At 37.4% G+C, this 18,165-nt stretch overlaps 1 protein-coding gene across 1 annotated transcript; it reads left to right on the forward strand.

The window, feature by feature from the left end:
• Positions 1 to 1,599: 1,599 nt before the first annotated feature.
• Positions 1,600 to 17,524, forward strand: LOC148759113 (A-kinase anchor protein 3-like). Its single transcript, XM_088801288.1, has 3 exons — positions 1,600 to 1,695; positions 8,500 to 10,839; positions 17,369 to 17,524. The coding sequence occupies exons 1-3, from the start codon at positions 1,600 to 1,602 to the stop codon at positions 17,522 to 17,524; spliced, it is 2,592 nt and encodes an 863-aa protein (XP_088657414.1).
• Positions 17,525 to 18,165: the final 641 nt, after the last annotated feature.

The following is an 18,165-nucleotide window of genomic DNA, read 5'->3' on the forward strand; positions in this document are numbered from 1 at the left end:
TTTCACTGACTCAGGTTACTGAGTCAGTGATTGGGGTGTTAAAATGGGTACAAATCCTGTGTCAGGAAGAGTAAAAGAAACTTGTTTTGTTGACTCAGTAATCTGAGTCAGTGATTGGGGTACAAATCCTGTAGGAGCAAAGAGCAAGTAGATCTTATAAGATCTTGTATTTTATTTTTAATAATTATCTAAAATATTCTGTATAACAAGATTAATGAATCCACTTAAATCTGTAAAATCTGTTTGATTTGTGTTGGTTTTATTTTGAAGGACGATGCCTACCCCCAGCACAGCCTAAAGTCATTTAAAACAAATATTTACAATTAACCAGATATTCAACCCCTATTAATGCTTCACTTATTTCAAGTAATTCTTTGTAAAACATGTCACTATACAAAAAATAGGATAAACTTTTGGACTTTACTATAACGGAATTTTAAACATTGGGGAGGAAAAGTTGACCATCTTATTCTACCCTGTTCATTTAGAAGTATAGATCGAAGCAACATTTATAATGAAGGAAGGGAAACTGTTATAAAGTGTGGACGCCTGGTGATGGAAGTCTGGGTGGGAAAACAGGACAAAGAGAAGCGTCTCATACTTGTAGGTCATCAGTGGGCAAACATCATGATAATTAGCCATGTCCCCAAGGACTGTCACATAAGATGTTGTGGAAAGTGGATGAGACTAAGGCCAAAGGCCAAAGGCCAAGGGGTGCATGGAATAAGGGCTATGGTGCTTGTGTGTGAGGCGAGGCAATGAAAGCAGCAAGTATACACGATTCTTTCAAGAAAAAATGGCTACAAGTAAGGAGGAGTAGTAGCATCTAAAGAGACGCTTGGGGTGGAAGGAGACAACTGAAAGGAATATCCGCTTTCTGGCTTAGAAGAGTGGGTTGATGGCGGTACCATTACAGAGATTGGGGAATAGAGAAAAGTGTTGGGAGGGTTATGAAAGAATCAACGTCAGCAAGGGTGTTACTGCCTCCGTAAATATGACATCCGTCTTCTGGCATTCAGTGTGGCTGAATCATGGAGACTGAGAATTCCCCTGGGATTCTTGGCTAATTAGAAGAGGTATTGGTCTTAAAAGAAAAGCTACTAGAATAACTGCTAATATAAGTAAGTTAGTGCTCCAGAAATAATTTTAAAATAAACCATATATTACTTTAAAAAATAAGTTGGTGGGGTAAGAACAGGCAAGGGAGAAGTCAATAATTCTATTTTAATCACATTGAGTTTTGAGTGTCTACTGAAAGTCCAAGATGTGGGAGGGCTGTCAAGCAATGACACAAAGAGAAAGACGTAGCTGCTTAGGTACTTTGATAAATAAATCTGTATTAAGCACCTCTAGCATATAGCAGGCACTGGCCTTAGCACAAGAGATACATATGTCTAAGACATCTTCCTGCAGTTGAGAGCTGAGGATGAAGATATCCAGAGTTGAGTTGGTTTGAAGTAGCTCTTGGGACAGGTCTCTATGAAAGCATTGCTCCTATTTTCCACACGTAAGCCATGTACCTTATTTCTCCTTACTTTCATATAACTTGCCCTTTTGATGACCATTTCTTTCTTTCTTTCTTTTTTTTCCTACTTCCAGATGTCAGAAAGGGTTGACTGGCTACAAAGCCAAAATGGGGTATGCAAAGTTGATGTCTATTCACCCGGAGACACCCAACCCCAGGTCTGGAAAATGGTAAATGTCAACCTCCTTACAAAAACTGGGTTAGGAATATGTGCAGTGCCATTAAGAGTAGCCTAATTCTCTCCACCACCACCCACCTCTTATTTTTGAAGATTTAATTCCTGGGGGGGAAATGAACTCCTCTAGAACAACAAATCCCCATCTTTAATTTTTGGGAAAGTTCTTATAATAGAACTTAGAACAATACACTATCTAGTAGGAGAAATATGCTATAATTAATGAAAAAACTGTGTATTAGAGCTATAAAATTTTGTTTAATTTTCAAACGGAAGGGGATTGGATTTCAAACAGAAGAAATGTCTCCAAAGTTCATACAAAAATATTTTCTGAAATGTAAGCTGCCTCAAAATTCTCAGAATTATAAACTCTCATTCTGCCTTCATTGTTCAACGAATAATTTTTAAATGCTTGCTTAGTATCTGGCAGTGTAAGTCAGGGTCCAGTCAGAAGATGGAAAGCACACCAGTAATTTAATATTAAAATACTGTTTATTAAAGGTAGTTAACTAAGTTAACTACTAAAAGCTATAAAACAGAACTGTAAGAGTTCCAGAATTAGCAAACACAAAAAGCAGCTGCTACCCTTAGGCTGAGAGAGAGTGAACAAGGAAGAAACTAAGAAACTAAGCTCTCTCTTCCCCAACCAAGGCTGCTTCAGCTCTCTTTGGAGAAGTGTGGCTGCCACCGATAACACGCAGCCTGTTGGTGCCAGAGACACTTTCCAGAGGGTGCAGGTGGTCCAGAAGGGAAACCCTTTCCCTTCAGTGCTTCTATTAACAAAGCCAGCTGCCAAAAGAGAAATGTTCAACGGATCCAGTTCCAGTGTCATAAAGCAAGATAAAGGAGGCTGGATTGACGATTGAGAGACAATGATGGATAACTGATACAGACACTGTGCTGAGTCTCAGAATTCTCTCCCTTTAAGGATCTCAAGCACTATTGTAATCCTCATCCTTAGTATTAACATTTATCAAACACTTACTTGCATGTAATGTTACATGACCCATCTTCTGTTTGTCTAAATCGATCTGGTCTATCTAGCCTAAGAGATAAAACATTAATGAATCTATGTAAGACATTAAGACACATAATAATAAATATCCAATTACTGTAGAGTAAATGCCAACCAAAACAGCTTCTACTAGACCTTTTATGTACCTCTGCCCTTTCATTTAGAAAAACAAAAGACAGATGAGTTTCAATATTAAAGTACCAAAAATTTCTTCATTTTTCACTAAGTAAGAAGCACTCTGGGAAATTGAAAAAATAAAAATCTCTGCCCTCGTAGACCTTACCATTCATTTGGCAAAATAAAAACTATACCTGTGAAAATATAATTCAAAAGCTCTGAATAACTGATGGACACGAATTGTAAGAAATCTGTGATCATTTGTCAAATGGCTTTTCTGGATAATAATTGCTATAGGTGTTTAAAGAACAGATCATTTCGAAGTGGGAGGGGGTCAGGGAAATTTTTATAAAGTATGTTTAATTGAGCTAGAGAGAGGTGAAGAAGAATAGGATGGGAGGTATATGTGTTGACTTAAAACTAAGCTACTGAAGGGGAAGATGACTGAGAAGAGAAAATTAAGCCCCTTAACACTTTTCATATTCTCTGTCGTGACATGAAAACTTTCTCTGGCCTTAATTAAGATAGGCTCAGAAATAATTTGACATCCACCTTCCCCAACCGCTCAGGATCTTACTGTATAAGAAGAGAAAGAGTTAAAGTTTGCAAAGGGGTTTGGAAGAGATGGATGTTTGATTGTAGACTGCACTGATAGAAAAAAAAATGTGGTTAATCTTTCAGTCAGTCACTATGGCTCCACCATCCACTTTATTTTTACTTTTTGCAAAATTCTTCTGGATCGAATGGAATAAACCCGGCAAGCTAACACAACTCTTTAGACTCCATCACAAAGCTCTATGTTATGCTGTAGGTTTGTTGGGGTTTTTTAATGTTCTGTGAAAAGAATTGAAAATGATATAAGAATAAACCCCACATCTGCATGATACTAAGAAGACTTACCTGTACATGTTAGCCCAATTATGGAAACGCACCTATATGTAGACAGTGTGCTTATCTGTAAATAAGTAGGTACGATTAAGGGATAATGTTCAAAAAGGATCAAATAAAGATTCCCAATCAAATGCAAAATGAATACATGTTAGGGGATGCCCGGTGGCTCAGTTGGTTAGAGCACGAGCTCTGAACAATAGGGTTACCGGTTCGATTCCCACATGGGCCAGTGAGCTGGGCCCTCTACAACTAGATTGAAGACAACGAGCTGCCGCTGAGCATCCGGAGGAGGGGCGGCTGGATGGCTCAGTTGGTTACAGCGCGAGCTCTCAACAATAAGGTTGCCGGAACCCTCATGGGATGGTGGGCTGAGCCTCCTGCAACTAAAGATTGAAAATAGCAACTGGACTTGGAGCTGAGCTGCGCCCTCCACAACTTGATTGAAGGACAATGACCTGAAGCTGATGGGCCCTGGAGAGACACACTGTTCCCCAATATTCCCCAATAAAATTTATTTTTAAAAAATTATATACCCGTAGATTGAAAAAGCAATTATCAGGGTGGCTGTTAGCTCAGTTGGTTAGAACGCGGTGCTAATAACACCAAGGTTGCCGGTTCGATCCCCACATGGGCCACTGTGAGCTGCGCCCTCCTTAAAAAAAAAATAATAATAATAATAATAATAATAATAATAAATAAATGAAAATAAATGCATACATGTTAAAGATTTTAGTTAATTCATTAATGAGGGAATTGTTGAAATGTTACAACTAGTTCAAAGGAGAATTAAAAAAAAGAAGATATAGATCAGCAATATGGAAATGAATGTGCAAATAGAGGCAAAACTGCCCTCTTCCACATTAGAGAAGGGATGTCAGCTGACTCTCTACTGAACAAAATTTACATGTCTATAGACGTAGAATGATTTTGCATTGCTATCAACTATCTAAGCTCACAGAGAGGTAAAATAGCTCCCCTTGATCAGAAACAGTTTATGGGGAAGGCTATAGACAATGCTTTGTCTATAGATAATGCATAGTTTTCTATTGAAGCACTGATTTTCCTCTACAGTTGCCTTCATTTTGATTTAAAAAAAAAAAAAAAAGATAACTTTTGACACAAAGTAAGACTAGTGTATCATCAGACTTGGTCTGATTATTTACATAGGTGCAGCAACCAGATAGGACTTTAAGTTTACTTTACTGGAAGCTTTTATAAGGAATCTCAGGTTGGACTTGTAAAGACCCCCATTATTTGCTATCCTGAGACTAGGAAACTGTCTCCACCAGGTTTTACCTGCAGTCCCTAGAAAAACAATCAGGATTTCTCTGATGCTATTGTTCCTAAATATAGTCTCAACCACTTATAGTAATCATAACTTTTTTCAAAATATTTTCTATTCTTTATATTTCACAAAGAACACTGGGGAGGGAGAGGTATGTAATTGTTAACAAGTTAGCTAAAGTACAGACTAGCAGAGTTCATGAATACACATAAGACAACTTCTACAGCCACATCCCTCATACAACCTCAGTGACAAAAATGAACACATTCATTAACAGACCCAAAGATATAACATTTCTACAGTATAAAAAATGAGAAGCAAAATCATATAAACTGTACTTAGTTATCAATATTTCAGTATTCTGTTTTACTTAGAAATTATCTAAGTATCCCGTGAGTATCCATTAATTTAATACCAGTCCACTATTTTAAGTTACATAAAGATGTTGGAAATTTATCATAAATCTGGCATACTATAAAACGTAACTTGAAATAGTCTGTCAGAATAACTATTCAATTTGAGTACACACAAATTTATATTTTTCATGATATCAAACATTAAGTAGAAGTAATACTACCTTATCGGATCTATATAACCTGTATAAGTTTGTGAAGAACATATCAAAGTAAAACAAAAATCCACACTTGTATCATACTTAACACTGATAAATCAGAATAGACATAGCTGTTTTTATTAAACTAAAATTATTAAACTAATCTTGTTTACCCAACTTAGACTTATCTAACTAATCTAACTTTACCTAACTTATGTGAATTTAAGTTCCTAAAATATTTCTGAGTTAGGTTCTATAGGAATACTATTATTCGAATATTATTCATCTATAAAACAGGAGAAAATCTTGCCATTTACAACATGGGTGGACTTTGAGGGCATTATGCTAGGTGAGATAAGTCAGACAGAGAAAAACAAATACCATATGATTTCACTTATATGTCAAATCTAAAGAGAAAAAAGAACTCATAGATACAGAAAACAGATTGGTGTTTGCCAGTAGTGGGGGATGGGTGGAATGGGTGATGGTGGTCAAAAGGTGCAAATTTCCATTTGTAAAATAACTAAGTCATGGGGATGTAATGCACAGCATAGTGACTATAGTTAATAATACTATATTGTATATCTGAAAGTTGCTAAGAGAATAGATCTTGAAAGTTCTCATCAAAAGAAAAAATAATTTGAACTATGTGTGGTGATGGATGTTAACTAGACTTATTTTGGTGATAATTTCACAATATATACAAATATTGAATCATTATATTCTACACCTGAAACTAATACACTGTTATATGTCAATTATATCTCAATTAAAAATAATAATAATAATAAACTTTAAGCCATGTAAAAGTTAAAACAGAAACACAAAACTTATCTGTCCAGAGATCAAAGGCTCTTCTCCTTCCAAGTGGGCACAAAATTATTGATTTGAGCTTATAATGGGCAAAAAATACTAGCCGAACAGATTTTCTGTTTTGTCTCACCCAACACAGAATAGAGTTCCATAAACCAAAATTCACTAAAGAATCATGAAACAGTCAGACAGTAAAATGAAGTTCTCAATCATTGCTGTCACCAATGATTATTGACCATAAAAAACCAAAGTGAAAACCAAAAGCAAATTTAGTAGAAAGGAAAAGTAAAACTAGAAACACAGAACACCTGCATAATTCTAATGCACTTTGGATTCACCTGTGGGGGCCAACATGCACCTGGTACCCTGCTCTCATGGTGACATTTACCTCTGTTAGGTGAATCTGTTGGACATCTTAGCAAAGACTTCCAAAACTGTTAAAAGACCATTTTCAGAGAAGAATGAAATAATGACTGTCTTACTTATATATGTAAAAATAAACTCACATTAAAGATTATATTTAACTCATTAACAAGGAACTGGTGTGGTTCAAAGGAGAATTAAAGAAAAAAAAAGACACATCTAGATCAGGAATATTGAAGTGAATATGCAAATGGAAGCACCTTTTCCACGGTGTGAGAGGAAGTCAGTCAAACCTTCTGTGGTCAGAATTAATGTGTGAAAAGACAAGTATTATATTGCATTGCTATCAGAGTTGTCAAATAGCTCCAAGAGAATGAGAATCAGAAAGTGTGGAAGGGTGTACTACAAATTATGCACAGTTTTCCACTGAAGCACAAAATTTCCCTATAGTGGCTATTGTTCAAATTAGAACCATTAAGAGGACTTTGAACCAAGCACGATGGCCAACAAGCAGTTGAAACCAGCCCTATAGAAGACTGGTACAGGACTGGTACAGCTGCTCTTCTCTTCTCTCCAAGTCATCAAGAGAGGCAGTGGTAGAGAGGACCAGATTGACAGTAGGAACTGGATTTGAATACTAACCCCCATCAAGTAGTAGCTGTGAGATGCTAGTGGATTTATTTACCTTCTCTAAGCCTCAGTTTTCCCACCTGTGAAACTGGAAGAGTAATACCTAGCTTACAGGGTGTGTATGAGGATTAAATGAAATAATGTGTGTAAACCACTTAGCATAGTACCTGGCTAACATAAGTATTTAACAAATAGTAGCTAGTAACTCTATGATGCTTGGTAATTAGAATACCAAATTATTCTTTAAAGATGGGCAATACTTCTGGTCATTTCCAGAAGACGTAGCTCCAATAAATACAATGATCCTTTACATTTGATGGTAAATTGGATAATTTCACACACATTCTTATTTTGGCCTATGTTCAAGTGAAAATTACGGATTACAAATGTAAATATGTACGTATGTGCAAGGGCTTATCACAGCTAGTGTCCGTTAAAGAATCTGTATTCACTTAAAAAGACTAATAAAGTATTCAGATAGTAACTCCTCAGTTATAAATCAGATTGTTAGCTCAAGTGATGTTAAATAGTGCATTGGAAGCCATTTAGCATATGCAATTGCGCTTGTGCAGCCTGGCAAAGTAATTAATTATGCACAATTTTCCTTGACTTTTCTAATTTTTTCAAAACTTTTGTAATAAGAGACCTAACTAAAAACAGATAAACCATAGAAAATAACAGTTAATACATAAAAAGATTGATTCAGTTCAATGCTAACTCTTCTGTGTAGCTGATGACTGTCAGATCTCCAGGATACATGTTGTTAGAAGCAGTCTAGTGAAGTGGCGGAGAGCATGGGCTCTGGAGTCAGACTGCCTGGGGTGGAATTCCAGCTTCCTTAACGATTAGCTGTATAACTTCAGATAAGTAACTAAATCTCTCAGTTCTTCAATTTCCTCTTCTGTAAAATGTGGATAATAAGAGAGCTAACATTTAAGTTTACTGTGAGAGTAATATAAAATGAGATAATAGTCTTAAAATACTTGGAACAGTGCCTGATCCATAGTAAGCAAGTAAATGTTTCTGATTTTTATTGTGATGGTTTGAGCAAGTTCAGGCTTGAGCAGGATGATCGTTTTTGTAAGTGATCTTTGAGTTGTCCTGAATATCCCATATGTTTATCTTGCTATAGTCGGATGAATCCTTGCCTATTTTTAAGGAAGCCTCAACTGATCCTGTCAGAGTGCTCAGCTGGCTCTGCAAAGACCTGGAAAGAAGTACAGCAGGGTTCCAAGATGTTAGGTTCAAGCCCGAAGAATCATCATTTGGTGGGGAAATGACCAACACAGGAGACCCATGCAAGGGTTTCTTGGTGGACTATTACAATACCACCAACAAGGACAGTCCAGGGAGATTGCATTTTGAGGCAACTCACAGAGAGAACCCTCTCCAGGGCCCCAGGGCCCAACTTGGCAATAGGAGTTCAGTAGATGAAATTTCCTTCTATGCTAACTGCCTCACAAATCTAGTCATAGCCATGGCCCGCAAAGAGATCAACGAGAGGATCAATGGCTCTGACAACAAATGTATCCATCAGTCATTGTACATAGGAGATGAACCCACGCCCAAGAAAAGCCTGAGTAAGGTGGCATCAGAGCTGGTGAACAAGACTGTCTCTGCATATTCCAAAGCCACTACCTTGGATAAGATTCCTGACTCTGGTGACAGACCCTTGGGATTGTTCCAGGCTCCCCCAAATTTGAGATACAAGACCACTTTGGACATCAAGGAGAACAGCAAGGAGAGCAAGGGTCCAGGTGACAAGCCTGCTTCTAAGAAATCTTTCTTCTATAAGGAAGAGTTTGAATCTCATAATGCAGTTGATGCCAAAGAGGGTGGAACGTTCCTACCTGGGGAGAGAAAGATATTCAGAGGGCAAGAAAGGCCTGATGACTTTACAGCTTCTGTTAGTCAAGCAATCATGACCTATGCCAACAATGTGGTATCTGATATGATGGTCTCCATCATGAACACACTAAGGATCCAAGTGAAGGATACAACCATTGCCACCATCCTGCTGAAGAAGGTGCTGATCAAGCATGCGAAAGACGTGGTCTCAGATCTCATTGACTCCTTCATGAAGAACCTTCACAATGTCACAGGGAGCCTCATGACTGATACAGACTTTGTCTCGGCTGTGAAAAGAAGTTTATTTTGTCATGGAAGCCAGAAGGCCACAGATATCATGGATGCCATGCTGAATAAGCTACACACTGTGATGTTTGCCAAGAAACCTTCTGAGAGTATCAGGAAAACCAAGGACAAGTCTGAGAGTTATTCCCTTTTGTCCATGAAAGGAATGGGTAACCCTAAAAACCAAAATGTAAACTTTGCAACAATGAAATCTGAAGGTAAATTGAGGGAAAAAGTATACTGTCCTCCGTGCAAACCAGAGAAGACTTGTGCCGAAACTTTGGGTGAACACATTATCAAAGAGGGACTGAGCTTGTGGCATAAAAATCAGAATAAAGAAGGAAAATCTCCAGATTTCCAACATGCAGCATTTGCAGATTCCAACAAACAGCATAATCCTGCACCAGACATTCCCCTGGGATTTCCTTTGGATCCTTGCAACTTCAGCCTCCCTATGCCTCACCCAGAGAATCCTGAGAATTTTATGTGTGATTCCTGGGCCAAGGACCTGATTGTATCTGCCTTACTTTTGATTCAGTACCACCTGGCCCAGGGAGGAAGCATAGATGCACAGAGCTTCCTTGAAGCTGCGAGTGACACCAACTTTCCTGCCAAAAAGTTCCCTGTAGTTCCTGATGAGACCAGCCATAAGTCTACTCATATGGGAGATAACCAAGAAGAAGAAGAAAAGAAGGATCTAAAGAGCATTTTCTTCAACTTTATCCGGTATTTACTTGGTGAGACCATTTTCAAGAGTGACCGTAGCTCTGAATGCAAGGTGCCAGAACAGCCAGTTAAGGAAGAAGATGGCCACCTGTATGAAAGACCTGTTACCCCCACCCCCAACAAACTAAGTGATGGCGATGAGGCTGGTGGTGCCTTTGTTGGGCTGACCAAGATGGTTGCTAACCAGTTAGATGGCCACATGAATAAGGAGATGATAGAACATCTGACGGACTCAGTGATGAAGTTGTGTGTCATTATTGCCAAGTCCTGCGACTCTCCCTTGACAGAGCTGGGAGATGATAAGTCTGGGGAGTCCACCAGGACAACTTTCACCTTCCCGGAGCATTTATATGAGTGTTTACCAGTTAAGGGCACAGGGACAGCAGAGGCTCTTTTGCAGAGTGCCTATCAAGCTGTCCATAATGAATTGAGAGGTGTATCAGAACAGTTGCCTGAAGAGTGTACATCACCCCCAGTGATTGTCAGCAATCACAACCTAAGTGGTGTGGTTCAGGACAAGCAACTCCAGGCCGTACTGCAATGGGTAGCCGCCTCTGAGCTCAATGTCCCGATTTTGTACTTTGCTGGTGATGATGAAGGAATCCAGGAGAAGGTAAGGAAGCAGAGTCAGAGGAGTGTATTAACGGTTAATTAGGGTTTTAAGTTCTGTTTTCTTTGTGAATGGGAAGACAGCCACAAGAAGGGTAGAATTTGAAGATGGAGAGATATACTTTAAACAAATCTGATCTTTTTTAATGCATATATTGGTGGGATTGCACACATGAGGAACCTCCAAGAGACCTGGTGAAAGAACCAGATTAAGGCCTGGGCTTCAGGCTAAATTTTGGATAGGACAGCATTGTCCAAAGGATGAGTAGGGGCTTCTGGGAAGCATCCAGGGATAGGTTGAGGAGGGCAGGGGGGCGAAGGATCTACATGAATGACCTTTTCAAACCTGCCATTATTCTCTTAGCTGGTTGTCTAGGAGGTGTTGGGGATTTGAAGGGATTTCATAAATAGCACCCCTCTTCCCTCACCCTAAGATCTGAATCAATTGAAAAGTAAGACTAAAGAATAAGGCAGATGAGAATCCCTGTTATTACTGATAAAGGTAAGTGTGCCTTCTAAATCCTTGCTTCCCTCAGTGTAGGCCTTGGAACTGCTCACTGAAGGGATATTTTGAGTCTGGAAAGCGTGAACACTTATGCAAATTGCTGCTTCATACTATGGTAGAGGAATTAAGAAAGAGACTATACACACCACACACACACACACACACACACACACACACACACACACACACACACCCCTGCTTAGGATTTTGGATTATTTTGTCTTAATTGAGAAAAGTGGAACAATCGTGGTTACCAACTCAGGAGTAAGGGGTGGCACAAGAGGCTGGGATTATTTATAAAAATAATTCATAGTTATAGAAATGAGAGGGTGGAAGAAGGGGCTTTCTGTGTTTAAAGAGTGGCATTAGTACCTGGCATTAGTACCCCTTGCAACTGGTTTACTTGGCTTGTGTGAGAACCGGGAAGACACAGGACTGTATAGCATCCAGATTAGACTAAGCCTAGACTTGCTACTCAAAATGTGGTCTATGAACTGAAAGCATTGGCATCAGCTGGGAGCTCGTTAGAAGCACAGACTCTCAGGCTCCATTCTGGCCTACTGAATCACAATCTTCATTTCAGCAAAATCCCCAGGTGATTTGTATGCACATTCAAGTTTGGGACAGAGGACAGACGTGGACTTCCATTCCTACATACATCCCTAAGACTCCTTGGCAAGTTCTGTCTCGTTACAGTTTTTCCAGTCTGCAAAACAGACAACTATTTTGGTACATAGCAATTAGCACAGGGGGCTGTATTCACAAAAGCTTTAGACTGATGGAAAAAATCTAAAAGGAAGCATAGCTTTGGTACAATGTGTAAAACAGGCTTTTGTTCCATAGCTATCTTTTAAGTCAAAGCCACTGTATATAAAATCTGTAATACATTCTGGTTTAAGATTATTTTGAATTAGAATTCTGATAATATACTTATCTAAAATGGGCCCAGTAGACTTGCAGTCCTCCTCCTATACACACACAAATAAACACACACAGGCCCATACATCTTCGCCCACTGTAAACATAAAGAGAGTCATCTATTTTATTAAAGGAAAAGAGTGGAAAGAAGGGGCAGCAGCAATCCAAACTTCAACTAATGAGTAGATTTGCATTGAACATCAGTGTATTTTTAAGAACAGTTAGTTGGATGAAGTGTACCTCATAGCAACTACCTAACACTGATTTGAGACTTTTTTGGAAAGGGATGTAATAAATGCATACAAATATTCTCATACTGATACATACAGGTGATTGAAGCCAGTAACACCGGGATGCCCATGAGCCCAATTCCTTTAAATAAATTTGCATCCATTTTTGAATAGGTAATGTGTGCATAGTTCAAAATCCAAGAGCACAAAAGTGAAAATTAAGGTTTTTTTCTCATCTTTATCTCCCATCCTGTTGCTCTGTCTAGAGAAAATAATTCTGATCAAGTACTTGCTTATCCTTCTAGAAATACATATACATGCACTTATGTGTACGTATCTTATTTTTTAAGTCTCAAATGGTAGTAAACTATATAAATTCTCGCCTGCAACATATAGAGCTGCCACATCTTTTTAATGGCTGCATATTACTTTATTGTATGAAGGTGCTGTATTTACTCTCCAATGTATGGACATTTCAGTTGGCAATATTTTGCTACTACAAGCAATGCTGTATGCACAGAATCAATGTATCTGTATATGCTAAATACTTAGGAAAGCAATTTCAAGATCACCACTAATGTGTGTTGTGTATTTAGTATAAATTCCCAAATTGCCTTTCATAGAACTTGCACCAATTTGCACATCTACAACAACGATTTCCCATACTTTTTGATCAACGGTGAATTGCCAAACTTGCGATCTTTTCAAATGTTGCTTTACTTTGCACTTGTCTTATTAGGTATGAGGGTGACTATCTTTTCATATGTTTAAGAGCTATTTGAATTTTCTTTCTCGTGGATGAATTGTTTGTTCATAATCTCTGCACATTTTTCTATTAGGTTTTTCTCTCTTTCTTATTGATCTGTAGGAGTTTTATGTACAAGATGTACACAATATACACAAGCCTTTGTGATGTTAAGTACATTTTTAAATCATTTGTCTCTTGGTGATTTTTGTTTTGTTTTTGCCATGTAGAATTTTTTAAATGTTTATATAGTCAAATCTAAGACATTTTTTTCTTTTTCTTTTTTCATATTTTGGAAGACATTCTTCACTCTAAGATATTAACAAAAGTTTCCTGTGTTTTCTTCTAATACTTTTTAAAAACTTATTCAAACTTTGATCCATTTTTAATTCATTTTTATATAAAATATGAGGTAGGTAAGAACGTAATCTCTTATTATTTCCAGACGGCTATCTATCTTTGGTTCTTTTTCTGAACGTTCGGTTCTGTTTCATTGAATTTTTAGACTATTCTTACATTTTCATACTGTTTGAATAGCACACAGTTTAATTACTGTCATTCTCTAATATATTTTAATATCTGATTGGGCTAGAGGCTCGTATTTCTCTATCTCAGAATTTTCTAGACTATCTTACCCAATTTCCACCTCCAGCCTCAGGCAACCATAAACCTGATTTCTATCATAGATTTATCTTTTGGACATTTTATACAATGGAGCAATAAAATATATAGTCTTTTACATCTGGCTGTTCACACTAGCATGTTTTTGAAGTTTATCCATGCTGTAGTATGCGTGAGTAGTTCATTCCCTGTTATTGCTGAGTAGCGTGTCATTATGTGGATGGGCTATGCTTTGTTTATGCATTCACCAGTTAAAGAACGTTTGGATTGTTTTCACTTTTTCGCTCTCATGAATAATACTATGAACATTCACATGCAAGGCTTTGTGTGCACATACGTTTTTATTTCTCTTGGGTAACAAGGAGTGGAATTGCTGCACTTATGGTAAGAATATTTTTTAAAATTGCCAAACTGTTTACCAAAATATTTGTACCATTTTATATTTCCATCAACAATTTATGTAGGTTTCAGTTCCTCCACATCCTCATCAGCATTGTTTTTTGTTTTGTTTTGTTTTTCTTTTTTTTTTTTTAATAGCTGTTATTGTGGTATCTGATTGTGGATTTAATTTGACATGTATACATTAGAATGACTAAAGATGTTAAACATCTTTTTATGTGTTAATTAGCTATTCACATATATTCTTTGTTGAATCTATGCAAAACTTTTGCTCATACTTTGGTTTGTTTTGTTGTTATAAAGTGGCAAGAATTCTGTATATGTTCTGGATACAAGTCCTTCATCAAATATGTGATTTGCAAATATTTTCTCTTTGTCTGTGGCTTGTCTTTTATTTAATGGAGTCTTTCGAAGAGCAAAATTTTTAATGATGAAATCTAATTTATTGTTTTTTTCTTTTATTGTTTGTGCTTGATGTTATGTCTAATCTGTGCATAAATAACCCAGTGGTTCTCAACTGGAGGCAGTTTTGCCCCCAAGGGCCGTTTGTAATGTCTGCAGACGTTTACTGTTGTCACAACTGGGAGAAGGGTTGCTACTGGCGTGTAATGGGTAGAGCACAAGGAGGCTGCTAAACATCCTACAATACACAGGACAGTCCCACAACAAAGAACGATCTGGCCATAAGGTCAGTACCGCCGGAATGAGAAACACTGACCTAACCCAAGGTTAGGAAGATTTTCTTCTTTGTTTTCTTCAAAATGTTTGATAATTTCAGCTCTTACAGTTAGGTCTGTGATCCATTTTGAGTTCATTTTTGTGTGTGAGATGAGGTAGGGGTCTAATTCATTCTTTTGCATGTGGATGTGCAGTTGTCTCAACACCAATTGTTGAAAAGATAAATGGATATCTGGCCCTTTTAAGTTGTTTTTCCCTGTATAAAGCCCCTTTATAAAAAAATCAATTGACCATAAATGTTGAGTTTTAAGCTTTCTTTTGATTGGTGTTTTCATGGTACATTTTTTTCCATAATTTTACTTTTAACCTACCTATATTATTTGAAGTGGTTTTTTGAAGGCAGCATGTAGTTGGATCATGTTTTCTTTTTTGGTGTTATTTTTATATCCATTCTGACAGTTGGTGTTTTTAGACCATTTACATTTGGTCTAATTATTGATATGTTGGGATTTAGGTCTACTATTTTAATATTAGTGCTGTGTTTTCTATTTTTCCTTCCTGTTTTTCTCTTGCCATCTTTTGGATTAAATATTTTTTAGTATTCCATTTTAATTTATCTGTCGTGTTTTTTACTATATCTCTTCGCATAGTTTATTTTAGTGATTTCTCTAGGGATTACAATATGCATACTTAACTTTGAAGAGAGTCTATGTAGAATAAATAGTTGCCATTTAAACTAGAACATAGAAATCTTATTACCATGTAGGCCCCTTTACACCTCCCTCTTATGTTGTCGTTATTTCATATATTTAATCTACATACGTTGAAAAAAATTCTTAGACAATGTTATTTTTGGTTTCAATAATAAAACATTTTAAAGAACTGAGAAGAACAGTTTATTCCTTATAATGAGGTTTTTTAGTGTTTTTGTGGGTTTTCATTTATTCCTAATGTTCCCAGTTTCCTTCTGATATTATTTTCCTTTTGTCTGAACAACTAGAACACATTTTCCAGCAATAAATTCCTAGTTTTTTTTTAATCTGAAATTTTCTTTATCTGATCTTTATTCCTGAAGTGTATTTTTGCTGGATATAGAATTCTGGTTTGACAATTATTTTCTTTTTGTGCTTGCAAAATATTGTGCCATTTCTTTCTGGCCTCTATGTTTTCTGATGAGAAATCTCTTGTCATTCAAATTGTTGTTCCCCTAAAAATAATAATTTTTCTCTGGCTGGCTTTGATATTTTTTTATTTTTCTTTAGTTTTAAGCAGTTTGATTATGCCATGTCTTAAAGTAAATTTCTTTGGGTTTTTCTTATTTTATGTTCACTGAGCTTCTTAAATTTGTCAGTTATATCTTTTGGGAAATTGGAGAAGCTTTCTTCCATTATTTCTTCAAGTATTTTTTTTCTGCACAACCCTTTTTTCCTCTCCTTCTAGGATTCTAATGACATAAATGTAAAACCTTTTAGTATTGTCCCACAGGCCCTGAACTCTGTTTATTTTTTCAATCTTTTTTGAAAGAAGTTTAATCAAACCTATATTGTACAGAGTGCCTAATTTCTATTGATCTATCTTCAAGTTTACTGGCTTACTTTTATATCTCCGTTCTGTCCCTTCAGTAAGTTTTCATTTTGGGTTTGTTTGTTTTTTTTCAGTTCTAAAATTTCCAATTGGTTTTTCTTTATAGCTTCTTTTTGCCAAGGCTTTCAGTCTTTCCATTTGTTTCAACAGTATTTGTATGTACTTCAGTTTCTCACATGAAAATTTCCCCTTCTGAAAAAGCTCCTGATATTTGGCCTGTTTATTTGCCCTTTGACTTTTTATCATAGAGTTAGGAGCAGGATGCACAAAATAAAAATTGGGTTATTTCAGTCTGTTGCTGCTAGGATTCCAGATGAATGGCAATGTACTGTGTTCATATTATTACTGACAAGTCTCTTTACCTCTCTGGGAAACATTTTCATGAGTGTTGAATGAATCTTTGAACTGCATTCCCGTTTTAACATTCTAGGGGTTTCTGGTCTATGGGGCATGGGACAGCATCCACATTTGTTCTTTGACACAATGATGGGGGACTGTTCTGTGATATTACAGTGAACTTAAGAACATTAGCATTCTTAGAGAGCAAGAACACCATTGACCAAACACCTACTAGAAACAGGAAGAATTTCAGTCTTAGTGGGAAATTATATTTTCCATGTCATGGACAGATGGGTCTTAACATGTCTTCTTTAAACTAAGGGTGATATAATCAACTTTCTTCTGTCAAACAGGCCAGCAAACTTTACAATAAGGAAGTCTTCTTAACATCTAATTTGAGTCCCTTCTGCAAAAGTTTCTCAAAGTCTAACTGTGCTCTTTGTTCTAGCCTGGGCAGCTGTGGGTGCTATGGGATGTTCTGCCCCTCTACTACTGCTTTCTTTCCTTTCCACAGCTACTCCAGCTCTCAGCTGCTGCCGTGGACAAAGGATGCAGCGTAGGTGAGGTTCTCCAGTCAGTGCTGCGCTATGAGAAGGAGCGACAGCTGGATGAGGCGGTGGGAAATGTTACACGGCTGCAGCTGCTGGACTGGCTGATGGAGAACCTGTGATCCGCGCCCCCCCCCCCCCCCCCCCGCTGCTTTCCCGGTTCCAGCAGTGGACCCAGCCCTGGTGCCCCTCCCTGTTTTCTCACTTCCACAGCCGCCCTCTCCATACCGTCACAGAGCCCTAACTTTATCTTCATCCCACTCACATCAAAAACGTCATCTTATGCTAGTCACTGGATTTTTCAGATTTTCTTCTCCATGCGAGCAAGGACATAAAATAAAATAAAACATGCTATTAAAGGGCTCCAGGTGTGTGGTTTCCTTGAGTTCTAATAGGGTAATAAGGGAAAGAAATCTCAGGAATGAAAAAATTAATCAGATAGCAGAAGAAAAATAATGCTAGGCTAAGGGGTCCTGCAAAAGTCACTCGGCCTGTTCACTGTGTATCCCTCATCTGTGCCATGACTTGCAGCTCCTCTGCTTTAAAGTGTTCCCTAAATATAAGAAGCCATAATTTATCAACTCATGTTAGCCTCTCATATCCATGTGAATTGGGAAATATTTTCGAACATCCAACCCAAGTCATTCTGATTATGATATTAAGGATTTGGCTTCGAGGACAAAACTGTTCGCCTCAACTTTATCCAGGGTTGAAGAGAGCTGGTATAAAAAAAGGTCCAGAAGACCTGAGTTCTATTGCCATT

This window comes from Rhinolophus sinicus, chromosome 1 (genome assembly GCF_057876585.1).
Source record: "Rhinolophus sinicus isolate RSI-liver-muscle chromosome 1, RSI-T2T, whole genome shotgun sequence".
NCBI classification, from domain to species: domain Eukaryota; kingdom Metazoa; phylum Chordata; class Mammalia; order Chiroptera; family Rhinolophidae; genus Rhinolophus; species Rhinolophus sinicus.